The sequence below is a fragment of the Equus asinus genome, chromosome 7, assembly GCF_041296235.1.
Source record: "Equus asinus isolate D_3611 breed Donkey chromosome 7, EquAss-T2T_v2, whole genome shotgun sequence".
NCBI classification, from domain to species: Eukaryota; Metazoa; Chordata; class Mammalia; order Perissodactyla; family Equidae; genus Equus; species Equus asinus.
The window spans coordinates 89071981-89093581 of NC_091796.1; the positions used below are offsets into that span (position 1 = coordinate 89071981).

The 21601-nt window shown below is 39.0% G+C and overlaps 1 protein-coding gene across 3 annotated transcripts in view; it reads right to left on the reverse strand.

The window, feature by feature from the left end:
- SEL1L (SEL1L adaptor subunit of SYVN1 ubiquitin ligase) overlaps window positions 1-20809 on the reverse strand; it is a 54701-nt gene extending 33892 nt beyond the window's left edge. Inside the window, exons 1-3 of one of the 3 annotated variants that reach the window (XM_014846714.3) lie at window positions 20619-20804; window positions 15358-15395; window positions 14293-14524 (exon numbers count right to left, since the gene is read on the reverse strand). In XM_014846714.3, the coding sequence (XP_014702200.3) occupies window positions 14293-14524; window positions 15358-15395; window positions 20619-20688 (340 nt within the window). In that variant the 5' untranslated portion in view covers window positions 20689-20804. Of the gene's footprint in view, window positions 1-14292; window positions 14525-15357; window positions 15396-20618 lie in introns of all 3 variants that reach the window. The other 2 variants (XM_044774143.2, XM_070514148.1) reach the window with 2 other exon arrangements.
- Window positions 20810-21601: the final 792 nt, after the last annotated feature.

The following is a 21601-nucleotide window of genomic DNA, read 5'->3' on the forward strand; positions in this document are numbered from 1 at the left end:
AATATATCCTAAGATACTAATTTGAAAACTATTTTAAGTAAGTTATGAAAGACAAAATGAATTTCAAACGGTTTACCACCAGGTAAATGTAATTTATCATCCTGGCAATCACTGACCAGAGGCATATAACCTCTTTACCTTTGATCTGCCCACGTTTTTAAGAAACGATTTTTAAAGCAATGTATAAGCAAAGCATCCTTTAGCAACAACCTCAGAGGGGTCATTTTTTTTTAATCTTTATTTATTTTATTTCCTTTTTAAATGGACCATATCTGGCTACATGCTATTAACTTATTTCAATATTTTTACCATGTGTAGTTAAATCTGAATAAAAAAGAACTGTCATTCCCCAGGGCATAATATACATTATAGAAAACTACTGTCATTCACAATTATGAAAGGGAAAATCTGGAATCTAGAGCCTACTTCATTTTCTACAGTTATTGTAAAAAGCAAATGTTCAGAGGGGTCATTTTGACTATAAAATTTGAAAAAGACACTCCTATGCACTGCTACTAGATTCAAATTTGCTTTAGAAAGACAGTGTCTGTAAAACTGCCATTTGTGAACCTGCATTTCAAACTCAATACCATACAATGGTTTAAAAGAATATTTGATTTTCTATATGATAATAGAAATTTTTGTTTTAAAAACAAATAGCTTGTCACAAGAATTTTAGTTTGCCAAAACTTATACTTTCTAAGTGGTTCAAATACACGAAAGAATTCTCTTTCATCTGATGGAACTATACAGCAATAAACAAACTAGCAGGAACTCAAAGGTTTTTGGCAACTAAAGGTTTTAATCTATTGCTGATTCAGCACTAACTTAAGCAGGAAGAACTCCCAGGGTGCATCTGCTTCATCAGTTTAGTTAATCTGAATCTTGATCAAATAATCTTTATTAGTAAGTTACTAGAAAGAAAATTTCTCTCTCTCAGCTATCTTCTCCAAGCAAAATCACAATAGAGAAACTGCTTTTACCTTTTAAACTTGTTTTAAAGTCTTCCAAAAGTTACTGACTGGGATTTGCTAGTTTCAAGTCAATTATCTCAAGTAGACAGTATTCCTCACAATAGCATTAATTTCAGTTAATTTTCTTTCCATGGAGAAATTCTGCAATAATTTCAAAGCTATCATTTTAAAACTGCCATAAAAATAGTACCAGTTTAAAAAACAATGGTGATCAGTGCTCGGGCATAATGAAGCAGACTGATTATGCAATTTAAGTTAATGACAGCAAGTAATCAAATCCGACATTTAAAATGAAAGGGGAAAAATGTGTCATGAAGTCAATTCTGCACCTTCATATAAAAATTCACATTTTCTAGATAAGGCACTTTTTTGACTCTACAATAATGATACAGTAATCACAATGTGTTTAGACCTTGAGAGCATGGTATGTGAGAACATATAATAGTGAACAAACTGCTTTATGTTTAAACTAGTAGAAATTTGTTCTTGCAAAGTCAACTGAAATCATTCAAGAAAGCTAGGGAAAAAACCCCAAAACAAAAAAACAACCCAAACCTGAAATCATTTGGTGCTGGTCAGACTATGGGTAAATGGGAACTTTCATACTGTTGGCAGAAGTATAAATTAGTACAACCTCTTAAAGAAGGACATATGGCAATATCTATTAGAATTTAAAAGGTCCATACCTTTAGAGTCTATTTCTCACTTCTAGGATGTCTACTTACAGAAATACTCCCACAAGGATACAGAGACATATGTGCAAGAAAGTATTTGTGCATTATTATAATTTTAAAAACATAAAACCAAAAACTCAAAGGTCTATCAATAGGAGGTGGGTGAAATCAACTACACTGCAGTCTTTATAATGGAAACCTGGGCATCAACATGGATGGAATTAAAGGTCACTAGAGTAGGGTAGATAGGGCAGAGGATCAAACGCTGAGTCCCGGGGCAAGGTGATGTTTCAAGATCAGGCAGATTCTGAGAAACCAGCAGCCAAGTGAAGAAGGATCTTCAGAGAAAGGAAAAATATGTGAGGGGTCAGTAAGATGAGGACCAAGAACTGACCAGGTATTCCGCAGTTAGAAAGTGACTGGAGAAGAGTGGATTTAGTGGTCTGGAGGGCACCAGAGTCTTGCTGGAGTCAGATTAGAGAATGGGAAGAGAGGAAGTAAAATTAGCAAATACAGACAACTCTTCTGAAGAATGCTGCTATAAGAGAAGTGGGGTGGTTGCCAAAAGGAGATTTGGGACCAGGAAGTTCTGTTTTTTAAAATATAAGATATTACAGCATGTTTGAATGCTGATATGAAGAATCAGAGAGAGAGAGCAATGTAAATATGGCTAGAATATTGCTATATGTACTGAATTGAAGGCCCTGGGAATACAAACACTCACATCTTTTCCTCATTTTTAATTGTAAAATCAAAACAAAACAAAATCCAAAAAAGTCAACTTTTTGATCCATACAGAGAAAGGCAAGGGATTTAGCATCACAAACTTCTCATTCTAAGAGCTTTTACAATACCATTAAAGACTGATACTGTATCTACAAGTTTAAATAAGAATACTATTTAATCCTGCTGCTTGTTTGAAGCAATCTTGTACTTCCAAACACACAGCAATAAGTAGCATTTTAGTCAAATACACTTGTAGTCAAAAATAGTGGAAATGCAATTATTTAATGTTAAAAAGCTATCAACCTCAAGACAATTGTCATATAATGTTCATCAATTTTAGTAAATATTGAGATTAAAACTCAATTAACCAATCAGTCATCATCAAAAATCCGCAAGTACAGTCATGTGCCACATAACAACGTTTTGGTCAATGACAGACTACACATATGACGGTGGTCCCATAAAATTAGTACCATACAGCTTAGGTGTGTAGTAGGCTATACTATCTAGGTTTGTGTGAGTACACTCTAAGATGCTCTCACAAGGATGAAATCGCCTAATGACACATTTCTCAGAATGTGTCCCCATTGTTAGGTGACACATTACGAAGAACAAAACACAAGTACAGATGATTTAAAGTAAACCATACTTGAGATAAAGCAAATGGTACAGGGCAAATAAAGAGCTATTTATTGTTGTCTGAGAAACACAGTATAGTAATCTCTTAGGGAAAAATACCAATGTTATTCAACTTGCTACAAGCAGATTGCTTTTACCCAAGGTTGAAAAATGCTAACTAAAGTTGGGAAATAACATATGTTAAGGAAGGAAGGAAGGAAGGAAGGAAAGACAGATAGGCAGAGTATCCTAAGGAAGGCATTTTTTGGGGCTGGCCCCGTGGCCGAGTGGTTAAGTTCGCGCGCTCCGCTGCAGGCGGCCCAGTGTTTCGTTGGTTCGAATCCTGGGTGCGGACATGGCACTGCTCGTCAAACCACGCTGAGGCAGCGTCCCACATACCACAACTAGAAGGACCCACAACGAAGAATATACAACCATGTACGGGGGTGCTTTGGGGAGAAAAAGGGAAAAAAAATAAAATCTTTAAAAAAAAAAAAAAAGGAAGGCATTTCTTTAAGGATAAAAACGTATTTTTCAGAAGAAAAATGAAATGTAGTCATATGGAGAATGAACAAAACATTCAAATTAGAGTTCATACAGCTCAGTTCTGTGAGAAACAACTAATCATTTTAAAGTAGAAAAAGAAGAGGCACTGGCCCATGTGCCCAGAAGAAAGTGACAAGCTTCCTGACACTTAGGTGACAGGCACTGTCAGGCACCACACAGAGTGAAACTTCCTCAGGAAAACTGCTATTTGAGAACAGTGGGTTTCTCTAAATAATGGCTTTAAAGATAATTTTTAGAGTTTCAAAAGCCCTGCTTTTCCATAAGGATGGTCTCCTAAAGGAGTTTCCTACACAGATAATTTCTTGTATAACTGAACAAAAGAAAAGAAAAGAAACAACAGTAACAAAAAAAATCTTTTCATTAAAAGTTAGGACCTCTCGTAGGTGATAGCCTACACTTCCTTAACCATCTACCTTCTGTTTAACCTGGTTACTAAATTAAGTTCTGTTTATTCCTTGCCACTCCCATGCAAGTGACAATCAAGAAGAAATGTCATCCTCTTACTTAACCAATTTGCTTACTCCAGAACCCAATTTTAAGCATGATTTAGTTAAGTTTAAACTCAGTTCGTTTTGCGTCATTTGAAATAGAGCAAGATGCTGGTTATTTTTCTTCTTTTTATTATTTTTTAAATTTTTATTTATTTTCTTTTATTATTTTTTTTAAAGATTTTACTTTTTTCCTTTTTCTCCCCAAAGCCCCCCAGTACATAGCTGTATATTCTTCGTTGTGGGTCCTTCTAGTTGTGGCATGTGGGATGCCACCCCAGCATGGCTCGATGAGCAGTGCCATGTCCACGTCCAGGACTTGAACCAATGAAACACTGGGCCGCGTGCAGCAGAGCACGCGAACCCAACCGCTCGGCCACAGACCAGGCCCTCTTCTTCTTATTTTTTAAGACTATAATGTGTTTACTGCAGAAAAGACAATCCAAGCAATAGGAAAGAACACAAAATTAAAGAAAAATCACAGTCATCTTTAGCTACCATTACAAATTCTCTTTTTTCTCCAAACGTAATGACTGTTAGTAGAAAAGAAGTTCATTTTTCTTTTCACTTGCAAACATACGAGAAAAAGGCAGCTTTTGTTGACATAAGGGACGTGTGATGACTGTATGTATCATCTTGGTTGGGCCACAGTGCCCAGATATTTGGTCAAATATTATTCCGGACGTTTCTGTGCAGGTGTTTTTTTGGATGAGATTAACATTTAAATCAATGGACTCTGACTAGAGCAGATTACCCTCCATAATGTGGGTGGGCCGCATTCAATCAGTTGAAGGCGTAACAGAACAAAGACTGACCTCCCCTGAGCAAGAAGAATTCTGTCAGCAGACAGCCTTTGCTTCTATTTCTGTGGAGAACCCTGACCAATGCAGAATCATACTAAGAGAATTATTTCCAATGTGACATTTTCACCTAACCCTGACATTCTCCCAGGTGGCAGAGTACAGACTGGCTCACCATTGATTCTTCACCCCTTCTTCACCTTCTGTAGAGCTAGGGATGGTCAAGAGATAGTTTTAGCAGTTCTACGAGTGACTTCTGGGAGAGGTTTCTGTTCTTCTGATGCAGACATCACTTCTTCCTGAGGACCCAAGACATGGAGATACAGCTACCACCAGACGTAACCACAAGGAACAAATATGAGGCTGAAGCCAATTTGCTAAGGAGACTGGACAGGAGAGAAAGAAGGAGCCAGAGTCCCTGATGGCACAAATCCTAACCGCCTATCTGTGGAGTGCTGCTTAGATGAGCCAAATAAACACCTGCTTCTGCCACTCTTTGATGGATTTTCTGTTATTTGCTACAAAACATGTTCCTTTTAAAATAATTGAGTATTCTATAATGGGGAATACCACAGAGTAATCATTCCCCTCTTGATGGCCATTTACGCATTCATTTTCAACAAATGTTTATTGAGATGATGTGCAGAAAACAGCTAACACAGCAAGTATGACTGTTATCTTCTCAAGGGTGGGCCCTTGCTGCATATGGGAACTTAGATTTTGGGAGGGTCCCCACCTCCCTAACTGACAGAAGTGACTCACAGTGCCTTAAGTATTTGTACAATGTGGTTTATGCTCCACATCTGTTTTCCTTCTGGGAGTCTGCAGTTTTGGCACACGGTGGGCAGAGAGTGATTATGTGACTTGTCTCTATTAAAAACTCCAGGCCCTGGGTCTCTAATGAGCTTCCCTGGAAGACAACATTTCACACGTGTTGTCACACGTGCTGGGGGAGTGAAGCGCATCCTGTAGGACTCCCTTGGGAGAGGACAGTTGGAAACCTGCACTTTGTTTCCTTTGGACTTCACCTCATGCTGATTTTGCTTTGCACCCTTTCGCCATAATAAATCATGGCTGTGAGTAGAGCTGAGTCCTCCCAGCAAACCATCGAACCTGAGGATGGTCTTGGGGACCCTCAGTATCAGGTGGTATCAGAAGTGGGATTTGATAGAACGCCCCTGACTCACTGAAATAATGGTGAAAGCACTGTTTGGGAAAGGAAGGATAAGGCACAGGGTACCACTCTTTGGTGCCCAGGGGGTTACGAGGTCATCTATGGCATGCAGCAGCAGATGAGCTGCTATCTATTGTGAAGGTAAAAGTCACCTGCAGAATTTGAAAATCACAGATCCAACTCTAGGAGAGTGAGCTTGCTGGATCTGCAGCTGCTTTTGGCCATGCAGGCTAAAGTAATATCTTTGGGTTTTGTTCTTTCCTCCAGATGTTCTCTTCCTAAAATTCCCAAGGTGAAAGGGCCAAAAATGTTAAAAGTTTGCATTGCTCTCTCCTCTGAGTGGGGCTGGGGGAGGGAGTTAAATCAGGTCCCAGGGCTGGAGCAAAATTTTATATAAACCAGAAAAATAAGGCAGGGAAGTAACACTCCAGCAACTTTTTTCAGCCTAGCTGCTGCTACAGTAGCCTCCCCCTCTTCCCTTCCTCCCCTGCCTTCCAGCCAGGATCTTCCTTGGCAGCTGTAATGTTAACACTGCAAATGCTGAACTTACTGCTAGGAGTTTAAGTAAATTTGCAACGAGAAAACAAAGGAAATGTTCTTAGTGGCTTTGTATTTCGTTTCCATCACAGCTGGATGTATGGTAAAAACTGATATAAAAAGTTAAATGCTTCTAATTCCATACATGCCAGAGGAATCATCCTGATCACGGGAAGGTGCAAAAAAGAAATGTGTTAGTGGGACACGACTTCCTTGCTTTTTGCTGCCAGTGGGCGGGTTGGAATTTAAACTCTGAGTACTGGAAACAGAACAAGTCTCTGTAACTGGTGGGTTTTGCTATGGAAGATTTGGAGTTTTGCTTATTGGAGCCTCCGGAAAAAGGAAGATAGTAAGAAAGAGAGGTAATCTACAGATGCAGATATACTTTTGGAGTTCTAAAACACAGGTTGTAGTTGGCTAACGAGTGCTTGTGGAAGCAAAGGTGTGACCTTAGAGACTGATGTGCGTATCAGTGAGTGGGTCAGTTTGGACTCAAAGACTGACATGACGAAAAGGGCTGAGGAAAGCCTTCCCTGCCACTTGGACTTTCTGGTCCTGCAGCATCCTGACTTTGCTGTTAAAGAAAAGCCTCTGGCTTTTTAAAAATCCTGAATTCACAGATCCTAATTGCTTGGATTTGTTTTAAGCTAAAACCTGATACTGTCTGGTATAGGTTCCCAGCTCAGTGTGGGCGGTGCTGAACTGGGAGCAGGCAAAGGCTCGATAAACAGAACTCAGACTATGACCTCTGCACATCAGGCCACCTCTCTGTGAGGCCCTACACTGTGAGGAAATCATGAATGTTTGGCTGGACTGTCTGGGACACACAAAAAAGCCCACAGGAAAGGGCTTGTTCTCTGGTAGGACGACTGAAATCCAGCTGCTGACTGGCTGTATATTTCTGATACAGAGACTCACTGTATTCTTAACTTGCAACTATTGTTCAAAGCTGCAATTTGCGAGAGGGTACATCACAGGGACTGTGACCCTCTATTCACTCCCGACAGGTCAAGCTGATTTCCAACCCCTCTGGAGCATGTTTTTCTGGGGTTGACTCCTCGTGCCCTGCTCTCCTGATGAGCTGCAATTTGCAACAATGGACTGATCACCTGACTCTCCCCTCACACTCTCCTGCTGCACACCCTAGTGCCATCTGAGTGTTCGATGCAGCTGTCCTGAGAAAGAAGGTGATCGTTTCCATGCTGCTCACTGGATAAGCAATCAGGGTGAAAGGAGTGGGCAGTTATGTAAACCCACTTTGAAATTTTTTGAAAAGTCAGGATTTTCTTCTGACCAATTCCTGAACATGATGCCTTTCTGGTTTACTTGTATAGAAGTGTTTTTCTGTGAAGATCTTTTTCTCCTCTTGCACACAACCCCACCGGGTGAAAGCTCTGGATGAGAGGAGATGATTGAAAAATATAAAATTACGATCGCTGAATGGAAACACTGGTTTTGTAACAACTAAGGAAAATAAACCAAACCCCTTCCCCTTGGAGAGGCATGAGGGAGGGGAGATGGCATTATGATCTTTGTTTTTTGAAACTATTTAGGAAGCTTCTCTCCATTCCTAAAGGAAAACTCTTCACGCGCCTCTAAGTTGCTGAGAGGGCTCTGAATTCAGACTGTTGAGCCTGTGATCATACCTGACAGGGCTGACTAGGAGGCAACAGGAGGTGGCCCAGCCTCAGCACTTTCCTCCAGATGTTGTCCACACTTACAAGGTGGATAAACTGGTCTCATGAACAAGAAAACTGTTTGGAACTGACTGGCAGTCCCTCTGAAACCAGGGAGTGAACTAAATTATTTGGACTGGACTAGGAACACTAGGACAACATGCCCATGGCAGGAGGCCACATCATACTGCCTAATATATGTCCTGCTTGGGGTGCCCCAACAATTGTAAATACTGTTTCCAGGGTTACCAGGTGTGCCCTTTGGGATCGTACTCCTGTATGTGTACCCTGACTACCAGGACACTGCCTCAGCCCTGGAAGGCTTTCAAGTCAGCTTCAGCTTACTGGCGAGAGTTGTGCTGGACCTGAATTGATACTTAAGGCCAGGTAAAAAGGTTAATACAGAAACTTATGGAGGAAGCCACCCGGCTTTCTAAGATAGACCTTTATGATGAAAGGGATTTGTTAACTGGCCAAGTCTGGGACCTGTGAAGGGCATAAATGAAATCAATACTGAAGCTTCTTGGTCTTACTCTGCTGCCTGGGTCTTACTGACAATAACTTTGCTGTAAAGACAGGTTGGCCAATGACCAAGGGCGTAGACTATGCAGAGAAGACCTAGCATAAGTTTTCTCATAGGTTAACAGAGCAGACCTAAACTTCTGTCTTTGAAAAGGCTTGCTTACAAGGTTGGCCCTTGGCTAGTGGCTGGCAACTTAAGATTTTGGAAGGGTTCCCACTACCCTAACTGTTAGGAGTGACTCATCACAACTGTACAAATGATATGGTTTATGCTGAACACCTGCTTTCTTTCTGAGAGTCTGCAATCTTGGTATGTGCCAGGCACAGAGTGCCTTGTGATGAGCCCCCTATAAAAACTCCAGGGACTTTTCTTGGTAGACAACATTTCGTACGTGTTGTCAAAACTTGTTGCTGTGGAAATTAAACGTGTATTGTGTGACTCCCCTGGGAGAGAACCCTTGGAAGCTTGCATCTCGTTTCCCCCAGACTTCACCCCATGGGCCTTTCCCTTTGCTGATTTTGCTTTGTATTCTTTTGCTGTAATAAATTATAGCTGTAAATACAACTATATGCTGAGTCCTGTGAGTCTTCCTAGAGAATCATCAAGCCTGGGGGTGTGGTCTCGGGGATTCCTGATATAGTTGGAAACGAGAGTGAAATCTTCAATAAACAGCAAGAAGGCAAGTGTGGCCGGAGTGACGGGAGTGAAGGGGAGTGGCAGATGATGAAGTGAGAGAGATAGGAGGGGCCTATCACAGAAGGCCTTGTTTGGACTGTATTCTGAGCATGACAGGAAGCCACTGGAGGCCTCTGAACAGGAAGGAGGATCAGTCTGGCTGCTGTTAGAGAACCTACATGAGGGGAAAGGATGAAAGCAGGGAACCAGATGGGAAGTTCTTACATATGTGAGACTCTTCAAGCGCCCTTGGGTGTTTCCGGAACTGCTTCGGAAAGGAGAAACTTAAGTTCATCTTTAAGGGTGAGTAGAAAGGTGATAGATCAATTGGGCAAGGGGGTGAGGAAGGTATTCCAGACAGTAGGGAGAACTTGTACAAAGGCCCAGAGGCATAAACTGCATGGTGTATTTGAAGAACAGTGATGAGTTCAATGTCACCGAAAAAGGGTGCTTGGGGAAGAGCCACAGGAGATGAAGTCACAGAAGCTGGGAGGCATGTCACACACAGAAGGCTTTGTGAATCATGCTAAGGAGTGTGCACTTTATCTCACAGAGAAATGGGGAGATAATGAAGGGCTGTAAACAGGGGCGTCATAGGATCAAATCTGGGTTTTAGGAAGATCAATATGGCAGAGACATGGATGAGAGCTGACAAAGGATGCAAGCCTAGAAGTAATTGTCACATAACCCAGTTCCAATGTAGTTGGGACTCCACACACACAAAGCTACGCATACACAATTTATGTTACACATAACTACACAAGCCTTTTCATGTATTAATGCTAAATTAAAAACAAGTCTAAATGAAAAGAAACAAAGCAATTAATGAAAAACTAAAACAAACCAAAGCAAGTGAATCTAAATGTTTACAAAATTGTTGGTATAACCACACAGAATTATTCAAGGGATTTAAAAACACTGTATTACAAATCCCTAGTAAAATATATACTAAGAATAAAAAGAACCATAAAGAAAACTCAAACTGCATTCAGTCGTCTTGTTGTTAGTAGTAATGTTGCTATTGTTATTTTGAAACTATATATACATAGGTAATAGGATAAAGCAATCTAACAATATTCTTAGGTACCAGATTTTCATCATCAGGGAAAGACGACAATACAAAAGGAAGAAGCAAAACCCTTGATGGGCAGAAAGGGATAGGAGCAGACCTGCAATCCATTCTCTCCTTTTACTGCCCAAGAAACATGGAGACAAGGAGGCAACAGGATTAAAGCATATTAGAAACACGCTAACAAGAGACCTTCTGGCAAACACACTAAAGGTATTTACCACCAAGAACGTCCTTACTTTTTTTTTTATTTTAAGATTTTATTTTTTTCCTTTTTCTCCCCAAAGTCCCCCAGTACATAGTTGTATATTCTTCGTTGTGGGTCCTTCTAGTTGTGGCATGTGGGATGCTGCCTCAGCGTGGTTTGATGAGCAGTGCCATGTCCACGCCCAGGATTCAAACCAACGAAACACTGGGCCGCCTGCAGCGGAGCGCGCGAACTTAACCACTCGGCCACAGGGCCAGCCCCAAGAGTGTCCTTACTTACGGATGCTTTAGCAGGATGGACTTGCTCTGTCTAGACTGCTCACTATACATAAACTTGGGATATATGTATTTACGAGGCATGACTTCCTAGAAAATACCATGAAAGCTATACAGTTATCAGAGAATAAATTGGAGATGTTTCATAATGAAAATAGCTCCCTTTTGTGGAAGTCACACTCCATATGCATCACTTAGAGGCCTTGTCTTAAAATCTGGGCCTAAGCGCATCCTACTTGCGGCAAGAGAGGACCTGGGAGCAGCTCTGGCAGTCATGGAATTCTCCATACTTAGCCTGTGTCTTGTGATAATTACATCTTTGAAAATATTAATCAAGTTTGATACTCTGATTCTTGTGAGTCCAATTTGTCAATCTGACCCTTTGTGTTATCTCACCTGTAATATTTAATTTGAACTGGAACAATCAGTATGAGTAGTACATTTCCTAACCCTATCCGCCAAAAAGGCCTATTAGTAATGACAGCTCAGTTGCAATGCATAGCCCTTATCACTAGATTGCAGTATTTAAATACAATTTCCCACTAAAAGGAATCTGGGTTCCTTGGAGAAATGGCTGACATTCATTTCTGGGTCAGGAAACATATAAGATAAATTTGGGACATCTTGTCCTGTCTAAAAAGAACTAAGTTTAAAAGTCACCTACAATTAGTTGAAAGGACAAAGGAATGAACTTAAATGGACGCTCAATGGCCAAAAATGGGATAACATGAGCAATAAAAAAGAATTATGGCAATAGAGTAAAGCATAAATATATAAAACCCATGGATGTGTAATGATGCTGAAAAGCAAAACAAACAGAAACAAACAAACAAAAACATACTCACTGGTCTCCTTTGGAAGAGGAGGTGCCCTTTGCTAGGGCACCAAATCATTATTTGAATATATTTCAAGGGAAAGAATCAAGCATTTACCCTCCTTTCCCTTATGGACTATATTTCAGGGTAACCAAATAGCTGATGAGGGAAAGTTCTTTATAAAAGAATCCCAGGTAACAAATCCAGGAGGAATGACAAATTAGAAAGTCATAATTTTGCAACTCCTAATGAAATACTAGATGTAGATAACAAACAAAATGGGCCTAAACCTCTAGGTAAAAGGTCAGTGAAGAACTTTTGAATGGCTGAATCAGGCTGACAGCACCCAACCTCATTCATCAATCCATCACTAGAAGTGGGACAATCAGATACTCTATGCCTCCCAATGTAATACAATAGGAAGGATACACCACCATCTATGAAATACTATCAAGAAAGAAACAGAACTAAATCTACCCAAGCCTCTAGAGCTAACTTCCAGTTTATAGACTAGACAGCAGACAGTGGAACAAGTTCAATGACATTACATGGATATGACCGGCTAGATCGAGAATGTGGGAAATTGTATAGCACAAAGGACATTATCTCTTTAGCCAACAAAATGACACTTAAAAACAAAGGAGGGAGAATTGTTACAGATAAGAGAAACCTAAGATCTTAACATGGATACTAATCAAATAAATCAATTCTAAAAGGACACTGAAACAACTGGGAAACTGAACAGCCTGGGTATTGGGTGCCAAAGGAATAATAGCTAATTTTGTGGGTGTTATACTACTACTGTGGTTTTGTTGAAAAAAAATTTTTACTTTTAGAGATACGTAGGTAAAACAACATGTGGAATTTGCTTTAAAATCTCTAGGAAAGAAAAAAAGAGTAAATGTGAGGTGGTAAAGATAAAACAAGAACAAGAGTGTTGAGAGCTGTTGAAGCTGGGTGGTGGTGGGTACGGGGGGGGGGTCATTATGCTCTCTACTTTTGTGGACGTTTGGAAATCTCCCTAATTAAAAATTAAAAGGAATGAAATAAATTGTAATATTTGGCAAAAATTTAAAAATGGAAATACACAATTGGCTGCGGTACAGGAAAAGGAGTAGTTTCAAAGGAAGTAAACAGAGTTACATTTCTGAAGAACAATTTAGCAATATGTGTCAAATTCTTTGAAACTTATACATTCCGTCCAGCAAATTTACTTTTAAGAACTAATTCTCAAGAAATTTTCATAGAAGTGCATAAAGATACATTTAAAACAATCTCCTAGCAAGACAAACATTGTAAACAACCTATTTCGCAGTTATGATATATTTACATGTAAAATTTTTTATAGCCATCAACCATCGAATTGCAAAAGAATACTAAATGATATGGGAAAATGTTCAAGATAACTGTTAAGTGCAAAATGAAGGCTGTAAAATAGTATACACATTTTGACCCAATTTAGTCTTCTTAAAACCATACATCTAGAAAAAAGCCTGAAAGAGCACTCTTTATGATGTTAACAGCTGTTATTTCAAGTTGATGGGATAAAGGTACTCATAATTTTTTAAAATAGTTTTTCTATTCATGAGTATGGAATATTTGTAATTAAAAGAAATTATATTTTTAAAACATAAAATCTGGATCAATTCCTGAGAGTGGCTAATAACAGAATAAGAAGTGGGCATGGCGGTGTTCTTTGAAATAACAGACTAAATGACAGAAGGGTGGTGGGGCAGGGAAGAGTGGACACATTAGTGGTGGTTAAATTTAGACACACTGCTTCAGCGGCCCGGGATTCATTGGTTTGGATCCTGGGCGTTGGACCTATGCACCACTCATTAAGCTATGCTGTGGCAGTGTCCCACATACAAAATAGAGGAAGACTGGCACAGATGTTAGCTCAGGGACAGTCTTCCTCACCAAAAAATAAAAAATAAAAAAATAATTAATTTTTAAAAGAATAGGAATTTAGAATATTGTGAGAAAGATCAAGTTTTAAATTTAAAAATAGAGGGTGTCAAGAAGGTGAAAGTTAGAAGAGGATTAAAGTTGACATAAGCTTCAACTGGAGAGGGATACACACCTAAATCAAATTACCTAGGATGACTGAAAAGGTTATTGTAGTAAAAATCCTAACACAAATCCGAAAATAAGGAAAGCAGCATGTTAGACAATCCTTCACATCTGAGTTTCTACTTTGTGTACCACTCTGACAGATTATTACATACTGGAGTCCAAAGAGAAATGTTAGGATATTAATATGATACAAATGCAATTTTGACTATTGAATTCAGCTTATGTAACTTGGGTCAAATCTGCTAAGTGAATAACTTTGACATATTAAAATCTAGAAAAGCCTGTAAAACTATACTTAATACATTATATGTGGTTAATAATCAGTAAAATCAGACTTTTGCATCTTTCTACACTAGCTTTAGAATTTCAGTTGTCTCCTTCTTTCATCAGGTAAAAGCAAAGAAATGTCTAGACTACCTGGTTTCTGTACTTTTGTTGGTTCTTCATAGTCCTTGTTTTCTGGATTTGGAGATTCTAGAAAGCTGATTTCTTCTGTGACACTTTCCCCTTCTTGGCTCCTGAGGCTGTCTTCCTCTTCCTGAATAGGTGATTCTAATTCTGATTCTTCTGAATCAAGAAATATCTGACCAGCGACTACTCTGCCTGCTGTGCTGTGGTCCTTTACCGACTCATCTGATGGCAAAGAAGTCTGAAAATATAAAGTATTTTTAGTTTTCAATAGTACCAGGACTCTCTCCAACCTAATTTCACCATTACTTTTACTAATTCAGATGGATCTCCTTCAACTCCTTGAATGTCCACACTTGCTCATTTCTATAGACTTTAGGAGGTTTGTCACATGCCTTCATCACCTGTCTACCTCTGATTCTTTCTTCGAATTTCAACTTAGATGTTACTTCCCCAGGGAAGCCCTTCTTAAGTTCCTAAGTCTGGCTTAGGTCTTCCCCTACGTGCTCCCAACATACCTTATACTTCTCCTTATGACAGCCCTGTATTATAACTTCCTGTTTCTTATCTATATTCCTTCCAGAGGTCAGGGATCATAACTGATTGGTCGCCTCGGATACGTAATAATCAGTCATTCATTCAATCAACCAATTTAAATGCATTAACTCAATAGACTTTTTAAAATTGTTATAAGTGGAAACAAATGGCAGAGGTTGTCTTCAAAGTTTTAAAAAACTAAAAACAAATAGGAAGAAAATCAATCTCTCATAAGGCAATTAAAAATATTATTGCCTTAAGCCTCTTAAATATACACACAAACAGCACATTCAAGTTGAAATTAAACCTAATAACCAACATTCTTAATGGAAATATTTATTATTCTCTCCCCTGTAGGTCAGTGAGTGATCTTTTTTCCCCCAGAAGAACTAGAACTAATGTTGATACCAGCTATCTTCTTCTTTTAATCCAACTCTGTTGCTCAAAAGATGCAGATTTCATATCCTGTCTCAGATAAATAATTCAGGCTTTTAAATTGGGCATCAAATACTGGTCAATGCAAATTTTAGTACACACCTTGGAATCTAAGGATTCATCCTGGCTGCCTTCTTCATCTGTAAAGAAATTTTAAGACAACTTAGTTATATTTTTTGTTGGGAAAGCACAAGTATTATTAAAAGAAAGTATGTGATAAGTACAACCAGTAATAATCAGACACTGGATAAATAAATCTAGAATTATCTAAAAATTGGTTGTATTTAGCAACTGTTCAGAAGATTAAGTGAAAAGAAAAAAAAAGGGGGGTTAGGAGGGTAGTTTTCCCTCCAGGAAAAATATTAGCTTCCTCTGTGACACAGGAAGACCAACCACCACTACCAAAAACAGACATTTCTTCAGATACCATCCAATTCTTCTGTATATATTTAGTCTACTACTGAGAATGAGTTACTAAATTTATAAAAATAAATCTCTGATTTTGTGGTTCAGGACTCCAACTATTCTTTTCCTCTGCTCAGACTCTGGAGTCACACTAGCTTATTTCAGTGCTGATTAGCATTTTACTGTTCACTAGGCTACTAAAGATGGACACTCAGAACTATTATTTGACAGCAGAGTTGCCAGACTAAGATATTTAGGATTTGTGTTCTCCTTTACTGAAGAGATAACCAGATACAGGTAAAAAGTAGCATCATACTACCATGTATTCACTTACATAAGATCTATTTATTAAGAAATCAATAGCTTATATCAAATAAACAACTAATCCAGCTACTAGTTACACCTTTCTTGCAAATTTATATCAGCTGCTATTGGCTTTGCCCAATTACAATAACTTTCCTTCTATTATTCTTTCGCGTTTTCCTGCTATTACTTCTGTTGTGGTTGTTTGTATTCTTTTTCCTGCTCTTATATAAACACATTCAACAACCCAATGTCCATATGCAAATGTTTGATCTTTGTATTCGGGCCAGTTAAAAAAAAAACAACAAAAAACAACTGTCAGATGATCTCTAAATTTTCTTCTTACTCTTAAAATTACCTGATTTTATCCAGAAGTGAGCTTCAGTATTGCCTGCTTCCTAAGTTATATGAGAAATTAACTAGTAGACACAATGCTATAAAACCATGTGATTCTTACTACAAAATTTGGTGTTATGGTTGCCATTTATCTTTATTTCACAAGGTTATATCCTAAATATTATTTGTAACTTGTAAATCTCTAGGTTATAACCAAAACATGTTTTGTAGTTTATATTATCAAAGAACTGAGCCAACTCTAAGAAGCATAATCAGCTCATGTACAAAATACACAACTCTATTTCACAATATTTGTTTCTTTTGAATATTTGAGAAAACCAGTCTACTAGAGGTTTTGCCATATATGAAAGTGCTGTCAATTCAAATAAAACTTAAATTACAGCTTTCAAATAAAACTTTCACATTCACTACTTTTAGATTACCTTCCAAATATGTTTTATTTCTGGTGGGTGGAGAGGAAAAGGGTATAGGATGTATTAGTCCTGCTGTGCCCATAACATTTGGGATGCCAATTAATTAACAATTATCCTTCATGCTAACTTCTTCACAAGTATTCCCCAAAGCCCAAGTTCTAACATATGGCTCAAATTCTATTCTCAGCAAATCCTTAGATAAAGGAAAAATATTCACCTCTATTATAAAGTTGTACGTGCAGATGTATTTAATTAATCACAAACATTAACTATTTAATATATCAAGAGCAGATATTAGATGTATATGGTATACCCCAACATACTGAAACTTCAGATTAGCTGGAACTCTTAAATTACTAATCACTAAATTTAGTACTTTGTCCAACAGGTCACACACGTAGCTAATAGGTGAATAATATAGGTGCCTATAAATAAATTTTAAGAACTACATTTGAGACACTACAAGTTGTTAGGTATTAAAGTAGCAAAATGTGTTTTTGAACTCCAAGAGACATGGGAACTTGTGACAATCAGGGTTATTTCACATGTATTGCATCATGCTTCTCTCTCTCTCTCTCTCTCTCTCTTCTCAAACTAGGAATATACACTAAGGTTACAGGTAAATAAGAGTATTCTCCCTCATTTACTAAACTGGGAAAGCCTCCTCCAGATGACAGTCTTAAAGCATAAGCTATTTTCTCTTTCAAACTAATATATCCTTTCAAACTGATATATCCATTCACATAACACTGTTAAAGAAGTTGCTTACAACCTAGAAACTTCTGATATGTAGTAGTCAGGTAAGGATTAAAGACACTGAAGCTATGCATAAATAAAAACAAAACAGTAATGCTTTTGTCAGAAAGACATCAAGCAACAAGAAAAGTGCAAAAGGATTCAAGGAAGAGTTACGGATTTCTCATGCTACAGTATCACATCCAAAATACGATGGTTTACATTACTTCAGTAATCGTATGCCTCCCTTTGAAAAAGACCAATTTTCATTTTTATTATATCAGCTAACAAAACTGCAAAGTACCAGGGACATTCTTCCAGGGAGATGTGATCATTACAAATTCATTTTCCAACTTGTCATGTAAATTAAACAGACATACACTTGCAAACACAGAAAGTCTTAAGAGTTTGGCAAAAAGAGACCAGACACCCTGTCTTCTGCTTTGCCATTGAATCTGTGCCGATCCTAGGATACTCCTGATTCTTAACTACTCCAAATCTGAGGCCTGAAGAGCTAGGGTCAAAACCTGGCTTCGTGACATTCATTTTACATACGTGGTTCAATATGGCAAGCTTGCTCAGCCTCCTTTTTCTCAATGTGTCAAAAGAGAATAATACCATCTGTGCCGTTGCCTCAAGAATGTTTTTAGGAACAAAAGAAGAGTGTATAATACATCCTCCGCAATTTGAAACCTACTCTTTGAATATATAGTATTAACATAACTAGTACGTGAAATACCCGGAAGTCGACCTAATTTAAAAGACCGTAACATTGTTTGGCATAAAGAAAGAAAAAGTAAACCATTTGCCTCTTCCTGTGGAAAACAAGAAAATGTATTTCTAAGTGAGCAAAGTTATACACTTTTCACTACTACCCTGAGAAAATGGAAAAATATCTTTTTAACCTCTTTTAAATTAACTTATTCACAGAGAAAAGAAAACACTTCTAATAAAAGTATCATTTTCTATAACGTGCCTCTAAAACAAGATATTAGATAATAGTTACTAACAGCGATACAATCAAGACTCCCTTTGTTGGCTGATCACACTGTACCTGGTAATTAATGCCACCTGCTCTGGGTAACCACTAGCATTCAAACTTTAAGTTAAAACAAACTATGACCAAAAACTTGATTTTTAAATAGGAGCAAATCTTTAAATCTAAACTAAAAATGAGGTTGATATCTAGTATATGTAGACAAAAAGTCAACTGAAAATCCATGTACTCAATTTATAAAACTTTATCTCACATAAATGTTTTATGATATTTGCACTATACGTGAGCACAGCATTGCCTTTATTACCTGCCAGCATGCACATCTATATTGTTTTAGTTCTGGTTAAGTAAGATTTTTGCCTCTACCAGGGAAATGTTTTGGCACAGTTTAACTACAACGGAAATCAGAGCAGACATTTCTTGAACCTAGTCCTCTGCTTACATCAACAGTACTCAAAGACTTAAGACTTCAGTAATAATAGTCTTCTATTCTAACGTCCTGAGAATCCCAATTGTGGATTAAACGACTTCTTCAAGTATCATCTCCACCGACAGGAAGCTCTAAGTATATGAAATCTAGTCAAAGGAATACATAGGAAAATGTATGCTTTAATTTTCTTTAAATTCTGCAAGCTGAATTCAGAGAGATATACACCATGTTCCTTACCCAACAGTTCTCACACTTCAGTGTGAAGAATCAGTGGTGAAGCTTGTTAAAATACAGATACTCCACCAGTTTCAGACCTAAAACAGCATTTTTAACAAACTCCTAAAAGGAATTATGATGCTGCTGGTCCATGGCCCATCAGGTACTCTATCCATTACACTCAACAGTTTCATTTGATACCTCCTTTGATCAAGTAACTGCTAGCAGTGCTTCAGGAGTTATGTACAGTTTTAAAGATACAGTCATGAACACAAACCATCACTAAAAGGTGGGGGCAGATCTCAAAGCATGATGCTGGCAGTAAAGTAACTAGCATATGCTTTTTGCTTTTGAAATGGTATCTCAAACCACATTATGGATAGAATTTTGGGTTTAGACCTCTCATTTTAGAAGCAGAATGACGTTATGGCATTGACTTACAACTAGGACAGATAATTTGGGGATTCAAATAACCATCTGGGAAATTTTCTGTCGGAAAAAAAAAAGGAATTGACATTTATACCCTGCCTTGTTCCAAAAAGATTTAAAGCCACAGAACAGCTGTCTTGTTAACTGAACTGATTAAAATTCAAAAGCTTTACTGTACCAATTGTTTCTTTACCAACATAAACACACTAAGCGCTTCTTTATCAACACTCTCAAAATAGAAGTTTTCAGATGCAGGCAGATTAAACTACTAAAAAAGAAAAATAATTTTCAGAACCAGAGTATTAATCAGCTAATTGGAAAATCAATTCGAAAGCACATGAATTTCTACATCTATATAAAAAGTTAAAGCTAGCTGCTATCCATTTTCAGTTTACAGGGACCAAGATTTTCTCAAAAATCATAAAAATACTGTCAACAAACATGGAGTAACTGAGAAACACTGTGACAGAGGTAAACCTCACTTTCTCACGAATATTTCCTAAAAAAGGGTAGGGAGTGGACACAATTACATCAAAAGTGTTCATTTTTAAATAGACAAAGAGACCAGGGACTCTGTCAAGTGCTAAGCAAACCGACAAACCACTGCCAACATCCTGGTTTTGATGGACGTGGCTCTGCCCAGTGACAGCCTTAGGAGTGTCAATTATTTAATTTTTAATCCCAAATGCGGAGTTTCAGACCCAGTGGAGCACATAATCTACACGAGAGTCCAGGAAGCTCCAGCAGGGCTCATGTGTCACTGTGGGTCTAAGTCAGCTGTCGAGGTTCTTTCCCATGGAGCCAATTCCTCACTCGTGAGGAGCCGTGTAAAGTTTGTTAAGTGAGGAGAGGTGTGGGCAGAGTGACCGTTCCTTCTTTTCCTCCCCTCTCTAGCTCCCTTAACACTCTCTCTGGTCCACGCCAACAGACGCCCAAGGAACGACAGCGAGTGACAGGCTAGTGCGAGGTGTGACCAGAGAGAGTGGAGTCTCCAGTTGGAGCCCCCACGGCCCCGGCCGGGGATGGAGGCCGGGGGGCGGTGGCTCCGGGCCTCCAGTCCGAGGGGGCGGATACTGACCTGAGGACGCCGAGGCAGAGCCCAGCAGCACAGCACACAGCAGCAGCAGCAGTCCGACCCGAACCCGCATCCTGCTCTCGGGGCCGCTGCCACCCCCTAGAGCTGTCGCTTTCGCCTCTACCACCACCGACTCAGCCGCCGCCTCGCCGCTGCTCTTCCTGCTCTGGTCTCCTTCCTCCGCCCCTTCCCAGGCCTCCCTGCCCTAGCGTGCAGCCAATCCCCGCCCGCCGCCGCGAACTCCGAGCCCAATCACCGCGGTCTTCCCGCCTCCCTTATTGCCCCGCCCCCGAGGTCGTGTATTGGCCAATCATTACGCGAGGCTCCCACACTGGCTTTCCCGGTTGGACCACGGCCTCACCGACATGGCCCCAGCTAATTGGTAGCTCCTGGGTTCAACCATCCCGGAATCAGGGCGTGAGTCCTGGGCTGGGAGAAAAGTCACCCAGGACTACAGTTCCCACAATGCACTTCATGGGCCCCTCTCCGTGTTAGTTCTTGGGAAACGCAGTCCAACGTCGGGTAAGATTTAAAAGTGCAGGTGGCTGCTAAGTTAAAAGAATTTCGCTAACACCTGGGCTAGACGCTTACTCAAGGCCAGGAACCCACGGGTTGTTTTTTTTTTAGCCAACAAAAATATCAAGGAACAAATGTTATAAGGTTAAGAGTTTGTAATGTGTTAAGCTCTTCCTCTTTGTTTTATTTAGAAAATTTGAATTGGACATATTGGTAGCAACGCTGAGGAAAAATACAACAGCTAGACTGAATTTGAGGGTTTTTTTAAACTTAGATAAAATAGTACCATATATACAGAAGGCAGGATGGAACTCACTACCTGTCCTTCTCTTCCCAACAAGAAGAAATAAACCCCACCTAGTGTGGATCATTTCAATAATAGTATTCATTGTTATGAGGGTCACCAGATAACAATCATCTAGAAAACGTGCCAACAACCTTTGCAAAACCCTTTTAAAGGCTCATCCTCA